Source organism: Photinus pyralis, unplaced genomic scaffold (genome assembly GCF_008802855.1).
Source record: "Photinus pyralis isolate 1611_PpyrPB1 unplaced genomic scaffold, Ppyr1.3 Ppyr1.4_LG9, whole genome shotgun sequence".
NCBI classification, from domain to species: Eukaryota; Metazoa; Arthropoda; class Insecta; order Coleoptera; family Lampyridae; genus Photinus; species Photinus pyralis.
Genome location: NW_022170878.1, coordinates 7,233,440 through 7,256,756, shown reverse-complemented (window position 1 = coordinate 7,256,756; position 23,317 = coordinate 7,233,440). Strand labels below are relative to the sequence as shown.

The 23,317-nt window shown below is 37.2% G+C and overlaps 2 protein-coding genes across 2 annotated transcripts; both read left to right on the top strand.

The window, feature by feature from the left end:
• The first annotated feature begins 1,984 nt into the window (after window positions 1-1,984).
• On the top strand, window positions 1,985-3,244 carry LOC116181046 (chymotrypsin-1-like). The gene is made up of 3 exons (XM_031501275.1): window positions 1,985-2,279; window positions 2,335-2,506; window positions 2,560-3,244. Exons 1-3 carry the CDS (start codon window positions 2,240-2,242, stop codon window positions 3,095-3,097), a joined length of 750 nt encoding a protein of 249 aa, XP_031357135.1. The 5' UTR covers window positions 1,985-2,239; the 3' UTR covers window positions 3,098-3,244.
• Window positions 3,245-8,650: 5,406 nt separating this feature from the next.
• On the top strand, window positions 8,651-15,645 carry LOC116180531 (cap-specific mRNA (nucleoside-2'-O-)-methyltransferase 1-like). Its single transcript, XM_031500571.1, has 10 exons — window positions 8,651-8,888; window positions 8,937-9,104; window positions 9,153-9,314; window positions 9,362-9,664; window positions 9,711-9,894; window positions 9,943-10,186; window positions 14,586-14,779; window positions 14,828-14,968; window positions 15,014-15,227; window positions 15,276-15,645. Exons 1-10 carry the CDS (start codon window positions 8,862-8,864, stop codon window positions 15,622-15,624), a joined length of 1,986 nt encoding a protein of 661 aa, XP_031356431.1. The 5' UTR covers window positions 8,651-8,861; the 3' UTR covers window positions 15,625-15,645.
• Window positions 15,646-23,317: the final 7,672 nt, after the last annotated feature.

Here is a 23,317-nt window from a genome sequence, read left to right as displayed (position 1 = left end):
GTCGCGCAGTCGATTTTTGCACGAATCTTTTTAATAGAATTGACACTTACCGTCGGAGTACCGAAATGTTTGTAGGAGCTTCATTCTACAAGATCTAGGATTTTGTATCGCCTGTCCTGTTCAATTATTTTATGATGTACCCAAGTCGACAGCTCCCGAAGAAAATTCACAGTTCACAGACGGTAAATATAGGGGGAAAATCTGGAGCAAGAGAGGTAACTGGAAAACGCTAAACACACATCTATAGTATACAAAAATTAACCATCCGTGGAAGTAACCCTTGATTTTGAATAATTTAGAACTGCCGTTAATTTAATACAACATCTGATAAGCGCAAGAATGGCCAGCTCAAATATATTTCAAAGCAACTCCACTCCTTTCCCATTTGTGAAAAATAACATTCCGAAGTCTCTTACATAAAGTACATGCAATAGATTGTTAATTAGTCGGGCCTTAACCAGACCAGAAGGTATCTGAAAGTTCTGGATACGGTAACCATAGACTAAAGTTGTATTTCGAGATGAGTGCCACTAAGTAATTTTATAGCTTCGGCATTTAACAGTTAAAGACACAAAGAATTCAAGTCGCGAATCAATCTAAAGGGTGTACACATCGAGTGAACATTAACAAATGGCTAATCTCAAACAAATCAAAATAGCAATAACATTTAAAGTGAAACAAGCAAATAACAAACAAATTCGGGGGTCACCTACCCGCAGTTACAAGCAACTGAAGGCAATACAATTTACAATAAAGCGAAGAATTACAATTACACCTAAGCACAAACACGAAAATTGAATTATGGAATTAAAACAAATTTAACTACTCTGAATGAATGCAGAAAGCAAATTGACGCTAAATTTTACCATATAAACCTGGTATGAACTTGTGATAATCCACCCTTATGGTTAGGCAACACACGTTTACATCTGAAACAAAAATATGATATGCTCTGTAGGTATATAACCAATCGACCGTTTTGGGCAGATGCCGAATACTAGGGGATTTTCGTAACGAAGCTAGGGAAAAAACGGACGTGGCGGAAGAGAAAAGATGGCGACGAGGTCGACGGAAGGCATCACTCGTTTCCGTGAGGGAAGTACCTAATACAGTTTGATTGTTCGCTGTATCTGTTACTTTTTTATTCGTGGCGCGCTGCATGTCTTGTGCGTTAGCTATACGAAAGGGGGGGCTCTCTTATTTGATGTTTCGATGTTTGTGTGTGCGAGTGGTTCTTTCTGTCTCCGTGGAGTAGGCACCTAATACAGTTCGATCTTTCGCTGTATCTGTTGCCTATTCGTCTCGTGCAGATTGCAGTTCTTAGCATCTTAGCAATGCGAGTAGGGACCCTCATTAACATTTCCACTATTTAAAATATGTTCTGCTTGAGCGATAATCAATTTTCACATGAATATTTGCTATTGGCATTCTCACATGCATTTTACGTTTTTGTACTGAATTGATTTATAAGGTTTTCCATTGCATTTATGATGTCTTGTGTATTTTGTATTTATGAACTTGTTTAATTGCATTTGATTTGATTACCTGATTTTTATCATACAATTTGAGATGTTTTATTTATGTGTATTTTCACTTGCATTTTATTTCTGTAGGTGATTTATTTCATGTATTTGTGTGGCCTATGCCGGGGTTTTTGTCCTGTAGAAGGTTTCCTTGGCATGGTCTTGTTGTACGCGTAATATATTTATTTTTTCTTATCATTTCTTATGCACAAAAGTCCTGTCTTTTATTTAATTCCCTTCCCGATTATGTCTCACGTCCCAACACATATAAGAACCGATTACACAACGTAGGACTTCATTCGTGCCATCCCTATCGAGCCGACTGCCATCCAAATTTAAAAGTGCCGCGAAACGTCCACCGGAAGTCTGTGTCTAGGAGAAGGTGAGTAGTATATTAATCAGTCCCTCACCTTGAGACTCATGACAGTTCTTATGTGAAACCGTTGAAACGTATGACTAAAACTACTTGAAATGCATCACTATGATTCGAGTATTATCCGAATTTGGCTGACAATGTCAGTTCCTTACGCCTGCAACCAATCGTTTCTGACTAAAGCTCATAATCTCTAGAAATCTTGCACAGTAACTATCGATTTCAAGTATCAATACTCAAACCAAATCTCCGATTATCCGATTATCAATCGGCGAAAGATAGCCCGGTACCTTAAAAGCCGCACCTATCGTTCCTCATAATCACTTTAAAAAAATCTGACCAAATGAACTGTTTATTTGTTTTAGCGTCTCTCCTTACTCTCGGTAAGTATAGGTACAATCAAGGTGGACATCTTTTTTTTCAACATTGCATTTTTAGGAGTCCTCGCCGTCTCCGGAAATGTCGAAAATCGCATTGTCGACGCACTAGCGGCGGCGCCCGGTCAGTTCCGCTACCAAGCCTCGTTAAGGAATCAGAGCAACGGGCACTTCTGCGGGGCATCGATAATAAAACCTTACTACGTGCTTACGTCAGCGAAGTGCGTCTACGGGTAAGATACCTACGTTGCGTTATCGTACCCGATTTACTAACTTGAAAGTTTAGGAAATACCCGCAAAGCGTGTACGTAGTTGTGGGCACGAATGACCTAGTCGTAGGCGGAACCCATCTCTCAGTGTCCAGCATTATTTCGCACGAGCGCTACGATAGCTCAACTTTCAAAAACAACATCGCCCTGGTAAAGACGACCGGTAACATGCTCAGCGTTCCACAAACGAGCTCGGTTGCGTTGAACATCGCGTCGACGTATCCGGGACAAAAGGCCGTCTTATCGGGATGGGGAAAGGAGCTACTTTCACTTCCGACGTACTCCAATCATTTAAGATACGCCGAATTTTACGTTCTCTCCTTGGACGATTGCAAGCGGGAGCTGCGGGATTATCCGGTCGATTATGACAATATCTGCACGAAAGCGTCGAGAGCGGGCGGTTGCGACGGAGACAACGGGGGACCGTTGGTTTCGACCGACAGAATTCAAATTGGGGTGTTATCGTGGGGAATTCCTTGCGCGGTTGGTACGCCTGATGTTTACACGAGCGTGTCGCAACACTACGGATGGATCGAAGATCATTCTTTCAACTAACTATTTAAGCGATAGAAATACTATCAAAAAATTCATTGATTTATCTCCCTTCCCCTCATACTCTATCTGTCTGGTTTATCGAATGATAAGAAGCTTGTAATAATTTAAAATGAATGATGTAAATATCTATATAAACGTCTTCCTTTACATTGATTTTTTATTGATTCTACTGTAGCCGCTGGCACGCACCGTGTACGTAGCCACAGCTTACTCCACTCGAGCGGCTAAACCCCGAGACCCGGAGAACAAACCGATTACAATTTCGCCCCCATAGCCTATAAAATCCACGTTCTTTGCCTTACAGCAGCCCATAGCAAATGGATATTTAACTGATAAAGAAAGCGTTCAGTAGGTAGTCAAGCATACCCGTGGACAAAGGTGCAACTTAAACGAGCAACTTTGTTAGTAAAAAAGACGTGGAATGTGAAATGTAATCTTAGGAATAAGGTAATATCTTTTCATTTATATTGAATAATTGAATTGAATACGTAATTTAATATCGCTTTTGTTTTATAAGTCACGAAACTTATTTGTCTAATTATAGGTGGCGCAAATGCCGCGTGGTTCGAAGACCGACTAATTACATTTAACGTTGTCGAAGTTCGGCAGTCAATTATTTGTAATTGGAATTAAGTTTGCTAATTACGTAAACTGCTAGCAAACTCTATTAACTTAGCTGAAATGATTAATTAATTTCCCTTCTTATACTTGACCCATATTTTAATTTTATCACTTCATAAAGATGAATTGAAACGTGCCAACGAAAGTTATATTGGTTTAGGTAGATTTTGGATTGTTTACTGCGGTTGACAGTACAGGATATCTCGACCCTAACACTATTCCGCGGTTGTGTGGCCAATCGGTGCCGAGTACTGCCATTTATGCGGTGGCTCGTAGGCAGATCAGTAAAATGCCATTTGACTATTGTGGAACGCCCGCGTGCAGAGGGAGTTGTTTCTTCTATGATGCATTTATTGCAAAATGGTTTGTGTGGATTGCAAATGAAAAAGAGTTTACTTGCAAAAATATTAATTAAGGAGTAAAGCTAATTAACAGTTACGATGTCTTTCATTTACCTTGTCTCTGCACTACTTCAAATAAAAGCATCGAGAGACGACGACCTCTAAAATTTAACTCAAAATACTACAAAACACAACGTAAACATCTAGGGTTCTGACACTAACATCTATGAGGTCAGAGTCTGGGAGAAGGTGAGCGGTATAATTAACAAATGTAATAGTACAGTAATTACCTACAGTGTTTTAATGATTAGAGCTTAATGGTAACTGATGTCGCATCAAAATCTGGTAGGGCGCCAAAACCTGAACCTGATCCGGCACCGCTTTGAAAAATACCCAGTTACGCCACTGAATAGGATACTTCGTATTTTAAATAAATCTTTGCATCAGTTATTTTAATAGTCAATAAAGTCGAATCACAAATGTGCATGATAATATGTTGCATTCAAACTCCTAACTTTGAAATTCTTTCAAAGAAATTATCTTGTATATAACTATTTCGCCTGTCCCTGTATACATTCGCTTCTTGTTATGTACTATGCATGAGCCACTTGCATATGCGTATTCGTTGAACAACAATCGAAGAAAAATGCAAGATGTCATCGTACATCCATTAACAATGAGCGTGTCTGTTAAAAAGCAGCATGTCATTTTCGCCAAAATTATTTGTACAGTACTGTGAAAGCTTTCGTCGTTAGAAGCGCCAATCATCGTGTTGTGGTTTAATCAACCAACAATCTTCATTATCGCTACCACAAAAAGCAGCGCTTTCCTGTCGCCATCACCGCCCCTTCGTATAGAAATGAGTTACTTCGAAACAACAGCAAGTAATAAGTCCCTTCATTCATATTCCCTTTGTAATTATTCCAATTTATAGTATATGTGCAGTCTCGATCACCAAATCAAAATTTAGAATCAATTTACTTTATTTGTATTTTCAATCAATAAACACGTTAACCATTAGTGTCGACAAAAGCATAGCAATTAGCAAGCAATTACATATACAGGGTGATTCCTATAGTACCTGCCACCGTTTGGGAGCGTGTAGGTGGTGCGTAGGGGAGTATTTTGATATAGGACACTTGGGGTCGGAAATCTAAAATAAGGTGCCAGAGCCAAATTTACCTTCTGGAATTTCGCGCCTGTAGGTAGTCAACCCAACCGGCCGGCGGTGCACACGGAGCGATCTCAGGCGGCGATGTGTGGCTGACACTTGATCAGAATTTTGTTTAAACCCACGAAATCCCGTCTGCAACGACGCGTATCAAGTGAATAAACACTATGGCAATAGTATAATAATAGTTGGCTAGATGTAGGAAGTGCATTGAGAACAACGGTGGCCACGTTGAACACTTGTAAACGTTATTGCTTTTGATGTCGTTTTCCCTCCTTCCCTCCCATGTCGCTTCCTCGCGCTAACTCGCTCTGCATCGCTCCGCGCGAAACGTCGGTCGGTTGGGTTGCCTACATACAGGCGTGAAATTCCAGAAGATAAATTTGGTTCTGGCGCCCTTGTTTTAGATTTCCGACCCCAAGTGTCCTATATCAAAATACTCCCCTAGGCACCCCCTATACGCTCCCAAACGGTGGCAGGTACTATAGGAATCACCCTGTATACAGTTGTAGTGTACTTAACCCCCAGCCCCAGGTTCTACGCTAACTTCACACTACAAGAACACGGAAATAAAGTCAACCCGGCAACGTTTAAAAATGGCCACCCGAATGACTATTCCCTCCAAAACTAAACAAGATCCCGCTTAAATTTGAAAAGTGGCACGTGATCAAACATCTAAGGCAGGGCCCCCTTACGCTATTTGTAAACAACGCCATGGCTTAAAGTACAGTAGGGAAGGAACGTAAAATAAAACACTCAAATTGTGACAAGTTTGTTTACTAATGATCGCAATTATTAAGATTGTGAAAGCTCAGAAATTTAACCCGAAATGAATTACATTGCAAAAATAAACTTCGAAAATGGTAGTTCACCGAATAAAAATAGAAAAAGGCTGGGAAAAAACTTACCAATAAAAAACCAGCCGTCAAATTAATATCAAATTGTGTTGTGAAATTAATTGTTTGTAATGATGTGAATGCGCAACATAAAATTATAACATCACAAAAAGTAGCAGGTAGACTTCAAGAGGTAACAAATAGGTTAAAAACAAGTTTTGAGAATTATGGGGCAGGTAAGCAGGTACCAAGATTCTAAAAAAGAGTGAAATACACAGGATGTGACTCATCTTTGGTGCAATAAAGTCCTTCTGTTAAAAGCAAGATGGAAAATTACATTTCATTTCATTTATCGTACATAGATTCTAAACTGAAGAGCTTTGATTAGCGTAATCCCGCTCCTGCAAGATAGGTAGCCCGTCCCTGGTTTCGGGGTTTCGAGCCTACAGTTAAAAGTCGAAGACAACCACGGAATTAAGTGTCGTAGCTCAATTTTGACTACAGTTTTTACCACCCCCGTGACTGCTTCATTCGCGGAGAAAATGTTAGTTACAAACAACAAGTCAGTACATACATCAAACGAATCGGTAATTTCCACATATTAAAATAAAATGGTCAAAACTTATATGAATGTTACTTCAGGGACAAGACCAAGTAATCAACATCAATAAACATAAATTAAGCAAGCATTAAACCAAAAACGTAAACAATTACAAACAATAGCATAACGGTATCACATATGTGATTATGCATTACGGTTAAACCAAGTAAATTTCAAAAACAAAGATGAGAAATGTTACACACAAAACACAAATACGATATAAAGAAAAGCAAAGATGCCAAACGTAACCCCCGTCCGTGCTCTTTAGATGGCGCAGGCAGCTTTTTCCCACCTAGAATTTGCATGGTTGCCAACTCTCAAAAATGTATGTATCATCGTAAGTTGTATATACAGGGTGGAACCTTTCACAGTTCACAAAAAATACCTATCGAAACTTCATTTGTACACGCATCAAAATAATTGACAATAAAACATGACAAATATAAATTACATTACACAAAACATGATACCAAAACAGGCTTAAAAGAAAGTTGGAACTTGGAACTGGTTGGGGTAGTACAAGGAGGTCATAAACTGTACCACAGGTGACTCACCTTTGGTGCAATAAAACCCTTTTGTTAAGAGCGAGATGGAAAATTATATAGCCTTTGAGGGCAAACTCAACGTTTAAACATGTGGAAATTAGTGAATCGCAACTTATATCGCTCAAAGATTCTAATCTGAATACTTTCTGTTAGCAGGGTCTCCCCCCGAAGACAAGTAGCATTGGCTCTCGTTCTGAAATTCCAATCCTATAGTCCAATCACAGTAGTGTCATAACTAATTTAGTTGTTTGAAAACAAGTCTGTAGGTATAGACCATGTACTTAATCAAAACATAACCTTAAATTGAGCAAACAGTTACACCAAAAATGAAAAATGAGTTTTATCCGATGTTTAGTATGGCGATTTCGTAAACCGTAAGAGATAGTCACTTAAATGAGCAAAGAATTGCTGAATTTTATATAGCTAGATTAAGTTTTCCTTGCAGAGTTTCTTGTAGCTCTACAAACAACAAAGTTATGGTAAAAAAAAAACGAAAAATGACATGGTGCGCTAGTATTCATTTATTTTCAAAGATATCAAAAAATAGTTTTAACAAACCCTCAGTAATTTTTCCTCACCTTTATAATGGTGCTAAAATAAAATTTTTATCACTTATCAGTTTCGAGTAAATCAAATCAACTTTCTTATTTCTCATAGATGCCATATTGGAATTTTATATCATTCAATAGCGAGAAAAATTACAAACTCTTCAGCAAAACTAAACACCTATTTTTTTTTAGTAGTATTCATTTGGGAATCAATGTTGCATTTTTGCATCTAAGTTTACAATATATTTTTTATGGCAATACCAAATTCATCCGTTTTTAGTCTGGCAAAGTCGCGATCATGGAGTTATTGCCATAAGAAATACATTGTAATGTTCTAGGCAAAAATGCAAGATTGATTTCCCAATGCAATACATATTAAGTGTTTAATATCGTTGATTTTGTAATTTTTTTCTAACGAATCCAATATGGCGTCAATAAGAAATAAGAAAGTTGATGTGATTTACTCGAAACTCACAAGTAACAAAATTTTATTAGCACTATTAGAAATCTGAGAAAGAGGGGTTTGCTAAAAAACTCACCCTGTATGTTAAATTGCACCTAAGCCAGCCCAAAAGCTTTATTTTGGGGTTAGTTCTTTAACAAATGATATTTCTCTTTGATCTGTGTTTAGATCAGGAAGAGGGGAGGTATCTAAATTTTTTAATTCGTAAATGAAAAATGTTAAAAAGTGAACGAATATACGCTACCTACATTGCATAGCAGCATTTTTTTTCTTCAAAAATCTTCAAAAATAGGCTATTTCTTACGCTTTCTGGAATTTTTGTCGAAATTTATGCTTGCTATTGTTTTTCAGTAATTTTCCGACCTCTTATATTGACGATGTACTCTGTATAGATGCTTTTATCTAGGGACTTTAGTTACGGAAATTGCAATCCTTGTATAATGCCTAATCCTAACCTCATTTTAGCTATTTAATTTTTATTTATTTTAATCATAATTTATATAATTTTAAAAATGTGTCTAACACCTCTGTGTTTCGTTTTAGTGTTTATATTAAGTATAACTTACGCACGCTAGTCAGAAGGTCACTCTTTTTTGAAAAACCAATTCGAAAGTGTCGAGTTTCGGAAGCCAACAAGAATGGATTTCAAGGAGCCCGGTGACAAGGTAGGTCAGTTTCGTGTAATGCACAAGTTCCGTCTAAGGATTGTTTAGGAACCACGAATCGTAGAGACGGTAAACTGGATTGCCAACGAAAAAGATTTTTCGTACACGTTCGACGAGATGCTCCAATGGATTGTGGAAGGTAGTCCAATTCTTGAAATTGACAATGAGACGCACTTCTGCGATTGGATCGTGCTGCAGGAGATTATAGCGGCTAAAGTAATGAACCTACGTCTTTCTTAAGTTTAATCTCGAGATATTTCGTAGGCCATGTACGACAAGTTAGACTTGAAGAAGCTGTATAAGGCCAGGAATCGAGCAAATTCCTTTGAGATGATCGGATCCGTGTTTTTTATGAATCGCGCCGCTTTAAAAATGGCAAATATCGACGCGGCGACGAATTTTATTTTTACAAACATTGATCAAAGTGTAAGGCTCGTACGGTGGCAAGACCGATGTTAACGGCACGTTTACAGGTGGAGCATCGGAGATCGTATGCTCCATACTACTTTGCCGATGTCTGTGCCGGTCCCGGCGGTTTTTCCGAGTACGTGCTATGGCGGAAGAAGTGGCTGTTTAAAGGTTTCGGTTTCACTCTCAAATCTGTGCACGATTTTGAGATGAATAGATCTCGGGTCGTGTCGCCAGTCACGTTTAACTCGCAGTACGGATTTTATAAGGATGGCGATATCTTTAAATTGGAAAATATCGAGCACTTCGCGAAGAATGTCAAACACGAAACCGAAGGACTCGGAGTTCATTTCATGATGTCCGACGGGGTGAGTTGTTTTAACCAAACGCCGTAATCGCCAAGACAATTTATAGGCGTTTTCGGTTGAAGGGAAGGAGAATCTACAGGAAATTTTATCGAAGCAAATATACTTATGCCAGTGTTTAATGGCCTTGAAGATTGTTCGAAGTAACGGACATTTCGTTACTAAAGTTTTCGATCTGTTTACTCCCTTTAGTGTGGGATTAGTTTATTTAATGTACAAATGTTTCCGGAAGGGTAAGCGTAAAATTGACGAGAGATAATTTCCGTATCATCTCATTTTAGTCGCGATTCTAAAGCCAAACGCATCACGACCGGCAAATGCGGAACGTTACCTTATTTGTTACGGTTTGCAAAACTCCGAGCAGACGGCGCTAATACGAAACTATCTCACGCATATCGCCCGTAGATTGTCGCAAATACACGGCGTTGACCGAAACAATACCGTGGATGTTAATGGGATAGTGCCGCTAACCTTACTCAAAGGCGATGAGGAGTTTTTTGATTATATCGAGGACAGTAATAACAGGTTAAGTATTCCCAAATTTTGTGCATGTTTGTGTATTATTTGAAAAATTGAGGAACTGCAATAATTAACATTACTTCCATCTTTAATGTGTACTGTGACCCTGGTGCAAGAAAGTGCACGTTGCTTTTGGAGAAATTTAAAAAACAATCGCCAGTGATCTGCATTGATTTATAGCTATCAGAAATTCTGATGGTAAAGAACAGTTTGTGATCAAATCCAGCCTTTGAAGGAATTGTTTAAACAATGTAAGGCACTCACTAAAGGCGCTACATGGAAATAAATTTTTTAGTTTTTCATTCACACACTAGGTGGCAGCATTTATTAATTTATTTTAGGTGCGTTCTGATCACTCTTTTTGCTCTAAAGCGTTCGTTTATCCAAAAAAGTGTTGACACCTTATCAGTTTTTTTTTATTGAAAAAAGGCGAGTAAAGCTCCAAACACTTCATCTCGTGAGAGAGTGCAGACGTGATCACGTGGTCAACATTTATTTTAACCTTAAAATTGAAATAAAATTAGCTGTTGTGTCTTCTCTAATTTACTGTTTTGGTGAGCGATTTATTTCACAAAGATCATTTGCCTCTTCAATTAATATTTCTACACATTCCCACGATTCTGCATTCGAAAAATAAAAAATTTGCACCCTCATGCAGGACTACAGCTAAAAGCATTTTTTTGTTATACCAACACCGATCCCTGCCCACTTAGACTTTGAGTTCTGCGCATGCGCCAAATCCAAGGTCATTTGAACTGCCGCGCATGCACGAAGAGAATGACACTGTAGTGTACTTAACCCCAGGTTCTACACTAACTTCACACTACAAGAACAAGGAAATACAGTCAACCCGGCAACGTTTAAAAATGACCACCCGAATAACTATTCCCTCCAAAACTAAACAAGATCCCCCTTAAATTTGAAAAGTGGCACCTGATAAAACTTCTAAGGCAGGGGCCTCCCTACGTTACCTGTAGACAATGCTATGACCTGAAGTACACTAGGGAAGAGCCCGTAAAATAAAACACTGAAATTGTAAAAAGTTTGTTTAATAATGATCGTTATTATTAAGATTGTGAAAGCCCGGAAAAGCCAAAATGTGTCGTACTCTCGCAAAAGTAACTGCCAAGAGTAAAAAGAGTACGACGGAGAAAAACCTTGCAGTTAGTTAACAAAATAATTTGTAAAAATTATCAAGTTTAAGCAGTGGTTAACAAAGATAGTATATGCATATACACATTATTGGTTACACTCACGGTTAAAAACAAATTTTGGGAACAATGGGTCAGGTAAGCAGGTACCTAAATTCTGAGAAATGCTGAAGGGTACAGGATGTGACTCGTCTTTGGTGCACTGAACTCCTTTTGTTAGGAGCAAGCTGGAAAATTACATAGCCTCAACTATCGGCAAAAATATGTGGAAATTCGCGAATCGCAACTCATTTATCGCACATAGATTCTAAACCGACGAGTTTCGGGGTTTCGAGCCTACAGTTAAATGTCGAAGACAATCACGGAATTTGGTGTCGTTTTTACCACCCCCGTGACTGCTTCACGGCGAAAATGTTAGTTTACAAAAAACAAGTCAGTACCTACGCATACGCACATCAAAACAATTTGATAATTTCCACATGTTTAAAAGTATGATCAAAACTTATATGAATACTACTTCAAAATCAAAACATAAACATAAATTAAGCAAACATTACGTCAAAAACGTAAACGATTACAAACAAAAGGATAACGGTATCAAATATGCGATTTTGCATAAAGGTTGAAGCAAAGATTGAAACTCACACGAGCGATGTTTTCATGATCGCCATTAAAGACCAGCGATGACCAGATGCCAAACGTAACCAACGTTCTACTCTCCAGATGGCGCTGACAGCTTCCCCCTTAGACTATATAAAACACCACTCGTGTATCAGAAAAACAGCAGCTTCTGTAGCAATCAAGTCGTACGAGATGTTTTAAATGCTCTTCATTTTCTTCTATACTTCCACAGTAAAAAAAATAATGTTTGATTTTTTGGCATTTCTATGCGATTAATTATTTGACGTTTGTTAATTTAAAGGTTGACAGTGGTTGATCGTGGTTGTTGTCTAAACTCATCAGTGTCAGTGAAGGTCATCGTAGTTGTCAAAACTAGGGTTCTTGCCTGAACTAATGTCACTGAACGTGGTTGTTGTCTAAACGAAATCTGCAGGCGGTGGGGTTCATTCCTCAATGTCACGGAAGGCGGTGTGGTTCGTTCCTGAACTGGATGCTACCGAAGGTCATAGAGGTGGGTTTATTTCTTGTACTCAAAATCGCTCAAGGTCAAATGTAGACGCGGCTATTCCAATGTCCAGATTTGAAGGTGAAATAGATGACAATTGAAGGTCAAATAGAGGACAGATTTGAAGGCGAAATAAAGAGCAGATTTGCAGGTGAAATAGAGGGCAGATTTAGAGGTGAAATAGAGGACAGATGTGAAGATGTGTTTAGAACGCGGTAGTAGCCCTGGGTGTATTTGACGTATGTTGCGTATATGGACTTCGCCTTTGTCGTAAAGGAGACGATACATTCTTTTTCCGATTCAAAACAGCATTTCGGGAAATGATTTCACCTTAAGACAATCAAATTTGAAGGTCGTCTCGCTACCTATTGCAAAAAGTTCTAAGACTAGGAAAGTGCACTAAAAGTACATAGTTCAAAACCGCAGAACATTCATACAAAGAAATACAAAAATGCCAGGCCTATTTCGTTATCACGTGTGCATGCTAAATTTGATCCTTACTTTTTATACATAATAAATTCCGGGTACGTTCTCCTGTTTAAAACACACATACACCTTTGAATGCGAAACAAAATACTAATCCAACCAAAGGAATTATATCACTGAAATTAAATGCAAAATTCCCAATTACTGGATCAAAATAACTCAAATCCTTTGTTTAGATTCGATTCTTATCAATAAGTACAACACAAGATCTGTTCGTACAAATGGTTCTCATGGGTCGATTCCTTTAGGAATATCAAAATTACCTTAGAAATATGGAAACAGATAGCAATGCAAGACAAAAAATGTCCATACGTATTGGGAACATTTTCGCGAAAGCAATACTCGAGATCGTGATTATGCGCAGTAATAATAGGCCAATGACGCCAGTCAACTTTGACGTGCTGGCTTTTAATTCTTTGTTTATAAAAATGAGTTTCAAGTTCAGTTTATTTAAACAATCGATCCCATAGAGAAATGCTGCATTTTTCCTCACATTGCCAGTAGATATGTGTCGTGCAAACGTTCTAATCGCCCTGTGTGAGTATCCTCGTCCTGCACTCCGTTCTTGAGGTATGAAGAATCTAACCCATCATGATAAAGGGTCAAGGAGGAAGGCTGTGGTTTATGGAAATTATTTCATTTCGTTGAAACGTTCCATTCGAGTACTCTGGAGGATAAAACCAGTTTTTTTTCAATCCCGTAGGAATTTCGGGAAATTCTCTAATGAGCCTACATGCCAAATTTCAGATTTTTGCGCGCAGTGGTTTCGGCTGTGCGTTGTGTGTCACTAACGGACGAATTTTGTACGTCTGTCTGTCCAAAACCATAGAAGATATAGAATTATTATCATGCTTTAAAAAAAATCAAAAAAATCCGTTTCCTTCCGAAGATATGCTAGAAAAAAACGAAATTTGCCGATTTGGTCTTTATTTTCTTCGAATGTTATTTGAGCAGTTACCGAAAAATTTAAAAAAACAAAAGTTAGTAACTAAAAAATTCGGCGTTGAAAACATCAACAAACAGAAACTTAACACCTACTAGCTGAATTCCATTTAAAATGTAATTCGACAATATGACGGTACCGATTCTTTAAGGGTGTCTTTTTTTATTACTTAAATGACAAAAGTAAGTCTTTGCCCTTAAAAGCACGATGATGGACTAAACATACAAATACAAGAAAAATGCGATTATCTCTCGCGATATATCGCGTAATTTAACCGTAAGAGTTCGCGGCGACCCGCATAATAGCCTACGCCTTCTTCAACGGGAAAATATGCCCCAAAATGGCCGCTAATCGAGTGATGTCCTTTAGAAATTGCCCTATATATTTTTGGAAGGGACTTTTGAATACTTTTTTTAAGTATAATGAGTTCGTAGAGCTGGAAGTTGCCAGGTAGGAAGTAGCTCCTTGGGTAGGAGGGCATGGAATACCCCAAGACGTAATTAAATATTAGAGATCTTGCACTGGGAAATATTACAAGCCAAACACATCTACTTTTTGAGTGTTGTGTGTCTAGATGGACCAATTTACACACATATCTATAGTAACCCGGACGATTTAGGTTACAGCAATTTTAACCAAATTACAGGTCGCTCACACACCTGTACTCAAAAACTAAAAATTGTCTTATTTTCTAAACAGAATTGGTGAACAGCAAATTGCGGCTTTGAGGAATTTGGAAAAGTATTACCATAATCCCGAATTATACTATCCCACCCACCAGGAGCGATTGAGATTGCAGTGCCTGAAGTATTGGAATATTCCCGAATCTTTCCACAGGTTTAAACCAAAGTCGGCTACGGACAACCTCCTTGCGTCTGTAAGATTTTGGCAAGGTAAATATTGGCAAGTAATTAGACGATAACTAATTGCTGAACCTTTAGATCTGATTAATAATGAAGCACACTTGATACGAACTTATGATGATCTGAATAAGTTTTTAACGGTTTCCTTGAACTCGAATGAATGGTGCTACGTCTTATCGGCTTGCACTGCACATACGAACATTTGTACTTTTTACTCAGGTAACATTTTAAAACTGTGATAATTGTTGAAACATTCAACTTTAGCTATGGACGACTCAAATGTATGTAGATTACAGCAATCCAATTGGGTTAACGTTAAAAAATTAAAGTTAATTGCGGGTACAATACTGTTCGGTGAAATGGTGAAGGAAACAGTTGTAGAAGACAACGGTCGAAAAACAAGAAAGCGAAGTCTTCATGTTATTGACGCGTTACGTTTGGGCCACAAATCTATCGCTAATTTACCCTTTACGGAAAGGTAAAAAGGTAAAACTTGTCGACATTTCAAACGTTTCACGTTTTTTAGAATGGCCAACATCGAAGTTTACTGTCAAGCTGTAAATCACGAATCTCGTTTGAATAACGTTCGGATCCGAGCAAAGCGTAAATTGGAAACATTAACGCCATCTGTTCTGGACGGCGATAACCATTTTCGCCTTCCCGTGTTAGGGTATAAAAGTCGAGAGGAAAGTTATCAAATCAACTCTGTATTACTTTTGAATTCCAATAAAGATCTCACATTTCAAATATCATTTACTTCACAGCGGATGATTTTTTTATCCAAGACCGCTGCCAACGAAAACGCTGACGGTACAATCAAACTTGCACTTCATTCGCTTATTACTGCTATGAACAATTGTAGAAAGTTGTCTTAATAAAGAGTCTCTATTTTTTAATCTTGTAATTATGTAGAACCTTGTAATGATCTTGCCTCCTACTATCTTGCAACGCCAACTTCAAGTCACACCGGAATATTTGACCATATTCTGTAGTAGCGGGAATGCCAAACTAACATGGCTGCCTATTTGAATATTCTCGCTTAAGTTTCGCGCGAGAATCTGTCACTCGGGGGCCACTCCGAGTGTACTAAAATCGTGATCGTCATGTAGGGCACCTACGTTGTGTAATAACTGGGTTCTCAGCAGGCACTGAGGGCGTTTTATGGGTAAGGAACACCAAAAGCAATAGCTGATTAAGATTATATTGAAGCTTAATACCAATACCAATACGGGGCCCCTGCTGAGGGTCTTAACGAGGTTCTATACTACTCCGGCATTTACCTTACGAATTAGGAAAACTGCAGGAAAACCTAATTCGGAAGTAGCCCTATACTGAACAAAGCCTACAGCTAACATCTAATGTACGGCACTTTCGAGCCCTCTCGAAACCGGGGTAAATACTACATACACGCCATGAGTAACCAAAATGGAATCGAGCCATTCCCCAGGTATTACAACACATACATCAACAAAACTAAGAGATATTAAGTATACCTCGCCGGGCGGTAGGATTACCCACGCCCAGTGGGGTGCCTGTAGACGTGGGCTAAAGTTGTTGGGTTTCGGAATGAGTGAAAATGTTAGTTAGGTTCACCAAGGCCCGCATAAACTTGAATAACTTGATCACCTCTAAACAAGTACACTTCCCTCTTGATTACTCACAGCCCCAAATAAGCAAATATAATGAAATGCAATGAAATAATCCAGAGTGACTAAAAATCACAATACACAAATATGTACAGCACAGATACTGCCCTACCGACAATGAAACATGATTGCCAATACCAACAAAGGTTACACATTAGTGGTACAAGTGATTGAATTCAGTAAGTACATAAGTAAAGGGTTACAATCTGCATTCAAGTTACACACATTTATAGATTAATTGAATAAAGCAAATACCTCACCTGATAAAAAACAAAAGCACACAGTAAAGAATAAGGTATAACAAAATATTTCAAGATAAGCCGTGCTTTACACTTAGGCCGGTTACAAGTAAAAGACCATGAACACACATGTTAAATCGTATTTATTGACTACCCCAAGCGACTCTGTAACTTGATCTCTTAATACCCCTAAAAACCGCCCGAAAATCGCCCATTCCTTACATTTCACGCATTTCTTGGAAAAAACTGGACCGCAGGTGTTTGAAATGGTAAACACATGTGGTCTTCCGAGAAATTCCATCCGTCTCATCTTCGCTCTCGTTCCCTTTTCTGTAATCCCACCAGATTTCGGTTGGCAGCTTGTGTAACTAACATCATGTATAGGGTGCTTCGTATCGATAATCATATTCACAGTTATTTCAGAAGTCATACCTTCGACCTATAATAAATTCAACGAACATCTTCGCATTGCAGTTGCTCATCTAAGTAGCTTCACTTTCGTAATGGAATGATATTGCAGCAGGAATGAGCGCCTCCGCGTTATTTAGCGGTAACGTGGCAATGATCCCTCACCTTTTGCCGCCAATGAAACGAGTTGTTACTATCTTCTTTTCGATAACGCCTGCATGGTTACCTCTTTTTTTAGATGTTTATTTACTTATTATTAGTGGCGGCTCGGGTGTTCTGATCGAGAGAAAGGAAAACCTTGCATACGTTACGTTCCACGAAGATAGCACATTGGCTCGGACCTCAGTCGGGCAGGAACACTCAAAGCGCTGTATTGTCTGAGAATTCATTTATTACAAATTGATTCTGAATGCCGGCGAATTTGGACGTCCGTAACTACTACCGGGCCTCGTAACACTCCTCTGACATTGATCAAATGTGAAGATACGACACTGAAGAATATTATTAAATGGCTTGCCGCATATAAATATGGCGGTCTTAGGTTGCGGATGCTACGCAACTAAAGTTCGAGGAGCCTTGGATCCTTTTGTGCCTTAGGTCTAGAATTTGTTTCGATTCTAGCGTCCGAGTTATTTATTTATTTATTTAATCAATTTGAGTTGCAAACAGGACAAAATTAAAATAGCAACTACATCGTATTGAAAAAAATATAAATCAATGGTAAATGTGACATTCCACAAGCATAATCAAAATAAAGGCTTATACAAGGTTAACAGAGTAAATTAAAATATAAATAAAATATTAAAATAAAAATAATTTTAAACACATAAGTAATAAATTAGTATGCAGGACACAAGTGATGTGCTACTTAAAATTCAACAAAGAGTAGAGGCAAACAAACATGCAATTTCGTATAGTATGAAATAAAATTAAAATTAAGATACAGTAAAATAAATGAGGTATGGCAAGATAGTAAATGCGATGCGACATGTAGAAAAGGAAAAAGGATAAATAACAAAGTTAGTTATGCACACATATTCGTGCCAATCCGAAAGTGAGCGAAGACAAAGGAAGCCCATATTCATACTATACGAGCAAAAATCATACTTGACAAAAATCCTACACTTAAAATCAGAACGGACCGTTACAGGCGATATTCAACGTAAACATGGAAAAACAGTTAAACGATATCGAGGTATTCAATGTCGGTGTAAAATGGCAAAAATGGAACGGTTTAGTGGGATCTTGCCCAGCAAGTGGCGTCGATTGTTATAATTGTTCAAAACGAAGATATTGTGCAAAAGTTTGTAATCAACACATAAACATAAATTAAGCAAACATTACACAAAAAACGTAAACGATTACAAACAAAAGGATAACGGTATTAAACCTGGTATTAAATATGTGATCCGGTTAAACCAAGTGAATTTCAAAAACAAAGATTGAAACACACAAAAAATATAAAATGCAGCAAACAGAAATACGATATAGAGATATGCAAAATGTGTTACTATCTGCATTAAATAACACAAAAATAACAACAAACATTTACGGAGCGGCGCTTTCGCGACTGCCATTAAACAATATGCCAAACGTAACTACATTCGTGCTCTCCAGATGGCGCCGGTAGCGTTTCCCCTAAAAATTGCATGGTTACTAACTCTCAAAATTGCGTGCCCCGCCGTAAGTTGTATATACAGGGTGGAACCTCTCAGAACATTTTTCCCAATTGCTTTTTTAATTATTATAATTTTTGTTTTTTTCTCTTTAGTGCGTTTTCTAACGTTCCTGCTCTTTCTATATGTGAGCGGAAAGGCGAATGTGTATTAGCGCGCGGCTGAATGTCTTACACACATATCACTTAAAGGTCAATAATTTACGGAATGGTTATGGAAAGCATATGGTATGGAAACGTAATGTATAGTGAGAATCAACCTTAAGTCATACGACGAACGGTTCCCGAGATCTGACCGAAGAACAGCCTTATTGAGTCACCCGGTACATAAAAAGTTCAAATTTACAAAAAAAAGTAAAAAAACTCGAAAAATTGGTACACAATTCAAAAAATTTGAAATCGAAAAATTAAAGAGTAGGAAAAATACAAGAAAGTTAAAGAAAAACTTTACAAATAATCGAATTCGCCAAAATTCAGAAAATTTTTTATATAGAACTGTTGATTAATGTCAATCTGACAGTGAAGACAGAAGTTATTATATAGATATTTGGAAATGTCACAAATGCGGCTGGTAAAGTGACAAGCGGCATGAAACGTAGTGTGCTCTGCCTCTGTCATTGAAACTAAAATTTCTTAACAGAAAGTAGGCATGAAAATGAAGGTTTCATGACAATTCTTGGTAAAAGTTTTTTTTCTCATTATTTCTATCAAACACCTTTCAAGCGTTCGGTAAATCTCGACAATGTATGACGTCACTAATAAAAATCTGTCTGCCTTCGTTTTTTCTCATCTACCTAATATGTTTGAACGCCCTCTATATAGTTTCAGAAGGTAATACATGAATGAAATGGATATTTAACTGATAAAGAAAGCGTTCTGTAGGTAGTCAAGCATATCCGTTGACAAAGGTGCAACTTAAACGAGCAACTTCGTTAGTAAAAAAGACGTGGAATATGAAATGTAATCTTAGGAATAAGGTAATATCTTTTTATTTATATTGAATAATTGAATTGAATACGTAATTTAATGTCGCTTTTGTTTATAAGTCACAAAACTTGGTCTAATTAATATGGCGCCGTTGGGGGCGTGGTCCGAAGACCTACTTAATTACATTTAACGTTGTCGAAATGATTAATTAAAATTTAGCCTTTGTGAAACTATACGTTCGGCCGTCAATTATTTGTAATTCGAATTAAGTTTGCTAATTACGTAAGCTGCTAGTAAATTCTATTAAACATAACTGAAATGATTAATTGATTCTTCCTCTTATAATTGACTCATATTTTAGTTTTATCACCTCATGAAGATGAATTGAAACATGTCAAAGAAAGTTCTATTGGTTTAGGTGGGTTTCGGAGTGTTTACTGTAGCTGACAGACCACAGGACATTTCGACCCGCATGCTTTATAATTACCGAGGGAGTTGTTTCTTCCATGACGTATTTATTGCAAAATGTTTGTGTGGATTGCACATGAAAAAGTGATTATTTCCAAAAATATTAAGTAAGGAGTACTGACACTAACATCTAGGAGGTCTGGAAATTGAGAGGAGGTGAATGGTATAATAAACAAATGTAATTATGCCTGTACAGTAATTACCTACAGTGTTTTAATGATTAGAGCTTAATGGTAACTGATGTGGCGCCAAAATCTGGTAGGGCGTCAAAACCTAATCCGGCACCGCTTCGAAACATACCCAGTTACGCCACTGGTTATTGATGTGATTATAATAATTTTTTTTGAAAAATTTTCTTTTATTATGCCGGTACTAACCTGTTATATCATCGAAATGAGCCTAATGAAAAGGTGCAATGCCATTAAAAAAAATTCAAATTGTTTTTCGTTGCTCATTTGTTTTCTGAAATAAAAACAACTGAATACTACCTTATTATGGGAAATAAAATGTTAAACAACTTTCATAGAAAAATTGTGTATACATTCGATATTTACCGATTCCATATATAATGGATACCCTGTATAAAACGGTCGGAGTGCCGCCACTGTCTTGTCGCCAAGATGTTTTGCCAGAACACAATTTTCAATCTACTGATCTTTATGGATTGGCACACAAATATGAAATAAGCCTAGGAAATAAGAAATAACAATCTCGTTCAGTGGAATTTTTATTCCTTATTTCATATTGCGAACCAATGACATTAGAAGAGGCGCGCACGCGTATTCTATATTCATTATTTTACCTTGTTAACCTAAAATAAAACAAGTACGAGGTAGTTACTCACTTGTAACTTTATCAGCAATTTAATTACAAATAACAAAATTCAAGTTTGGACAACTCCTCACTGTGTATTGTTTAATTACAAAATAGAATTATCATAAACCAAAACATTGTGTTAGATATGGATGGAGATAAGGACACACTACTCATTAAAATTGAACCAAAACAAGAAGAAAACATCCATTCCTTTCTACAAGAACCAATATCAGTACAAAACGAAGTTTGGCTGACAATAAAGGACGAAATTACACCATGTTCAACATCTACTGGCAATGAAAAAGTGCAGCAATACTCTAAAGATTTTAAATGTGCTGATTGCGGTTATGGCACAAATGTTAAATGTAACTACAAACGACATCTTTTAAAACACAACGTGTCTAAGGATTTTAAATGTACCGATTGTGATTATGGGACAAATTATAAATCCGCTCTTAAAACGCACGTTTTAAAACATAAAGCTTCTAACGATTTTAATTGTGCTACGTGTGATTATGCGACAAATGATAAACACAACTTCTTAAAACATCTTTTAACACATAGTGTTTTTAAGGTTTTTAAATGTGCTACATGTGATTATGGGACAAATCATAAATACCACTTCAAACAACATCTTTTAAAACATGAGGCTTCTAAACTTTTCAAATATGCTAATTGTGATTATGAGACAAATTATAAATTCGATCTTAAAACACACTTTTTAAAACATAAAGTTTCTAAGGATTTTAAATGTGCTGACTGTGATTATGAAACCAATTATAAATCTGCTCTTAAAAGACACTTTTTAAAACATAAGGTTTCTAAGGATTTTTTTTGTGCTACTTGTGACTATGGGACAAATCATAAACACCTCTTCAAACAACATGGTTTAAAACATAGTGTTTCTAAGGTTTTCAAATGTGCTGATTCTGATTATGAGACCAATGTTAAAAAGTACTTCAAACAACATCTTTTAAAGCATAAAGTGTCTAAGGATTTAAAATGTGTTGATTGTGATTATGAGACAAATTATAAATCTGCTCTTAAAAAACACTATTTAAAACATAGCTTCTAAGAAAATTAAATGTGCGAATTGTGATTTTGGGACCGAAATGAAATCTTTAAACATGAGTTCAATTGTGTTAACCGTGAATAAAAGAGAAACAATAGATTGGGACTTGGAGCAACACCAAATGTGCAAATCACAGGTGCTTTTGAGATTGTCTCATCAAAAGGAACATAAACAACAGTAGAGTTGGTTTCAGGGCCTTCGATTTTCACTAGGTCCATTAGGTCCTGATGGCTTACGGTGGGTTTTATACAATCATTATCGTCAGTACACTCTGAGAGGTTCCACCTTGTATATACAACGTACAACGATACATACATTCATTTGAGAGTTGGCAACCATGCAATTTCTAGGTGCGAAAAAGCTGCCTGCGCCATCTAAAAAGCACGAACGGGGGTTACGTTGGGCATCTTGTTTTGATTGGCGGTCGTGAACGCGTCGCTCCATAAATGTTTGTTGTTATTTTGTGTTTTTTAAATGCAGGTAGTTATCTTTGCATTTCTTTATATCGTATTTGTGTTTTGTATGCCACACTTTTCAATCTTTGTTTTTCAAATTTACTTGGTTTAACCGCAATGCAGAATCACATATGTGATACCGTTATGCTATTGTTTGTAATTGTTTCCGTTTTTGGTGTAATGCTTGCTTAATTTATGTTTATGTGTTGATTACTTGGTCTTGTCCCTGAAGTAACATTCATGTAAGTTTTGATCATTTTATTTTAATATGTGGAAATTACTGATTCGTTTGATGTATGTACTGACTTGTTGTTTGTTACTAACAATGTTCTCCGTGAATGAAGCAGTCACGGGCTGTAGCTGTAGGCTCGAAACCCCGAAACCAGGGGCGGGTTACCTATCTTGCAGGAGCGGGATTACGCTAATCAAAGCTCTTCAGTTTAGAATCCATTTACGAGTTACGATTCATAATTTCCACATATCTTGTTTTTAGTTAAATTTGCCTACAAGGCCATGTAATTTTCCATCCTGCTTTTAACAAAAGGACTTTATTGCACCAAAGATGAGTCACATCATGTGTATTTCTCCCTTTCTTAGAATCTTGGTACCTGTTTACTTGACCCATAATTCGCAAAACTTGTTTTTAACATATATGTTACCTTTTGAAGTCTGCATGCTACCTTTTGTGTTGTTATAATTTTATGTTACGTATTCACATCATTACAAACAATTAATTTTACTACACAATTTTTTAATATTAATTTGACGGTTGGTTTTTTTTATTGGCAAGTTCTTGTTTTCCCAGCCTAAACGTGGCCGGGTTGACTTTATTTCCGTGTTCTTGTAGTGTGAAGTTAGCGTA

Coding starts and splice junctions, on each gene's coding strand:
- LOC116181046 (XM_031501275.1), top strand. CDS start 2,240: ATGAACTGTTTATTTGTTTTAGCGTCTCTCCTTACTCTCG. Junction 2,280..2,334: donor AGCGTCTCTCCTTACTCTCG/GTAAGTATAGGT, acceptor TTGCATTTTTAG/GAGTCCTCGCCGTCTCCGGA. Junction 2,507..2,559: donor TCAGCGAAGTGCGTCTACGG/GTAAGATACCTA, acceptor TTGAAAGTTTAG/GAAATACCCGCAAAGCGTGT.
- LOC116180531 (XM_031500571.1), top strand. CDS start 8,862: ATGGATTTCAAGGAGCCCGGTGACAAG. Junction 9,665..9,710: donor ATTTCATGATGTCCGACGGG/GTGAGTTGTTTT, acceptor GACAATTTATAG/GCGTTTTCGGTTGAAGGGAA. Junction 14,780..14,827: donor GTCTGTAAGATTTTGGCAAG/GTAAATATTGGC, acceptor CTGAACCTTTAG/ATCTGATTAATAATGAAGCA.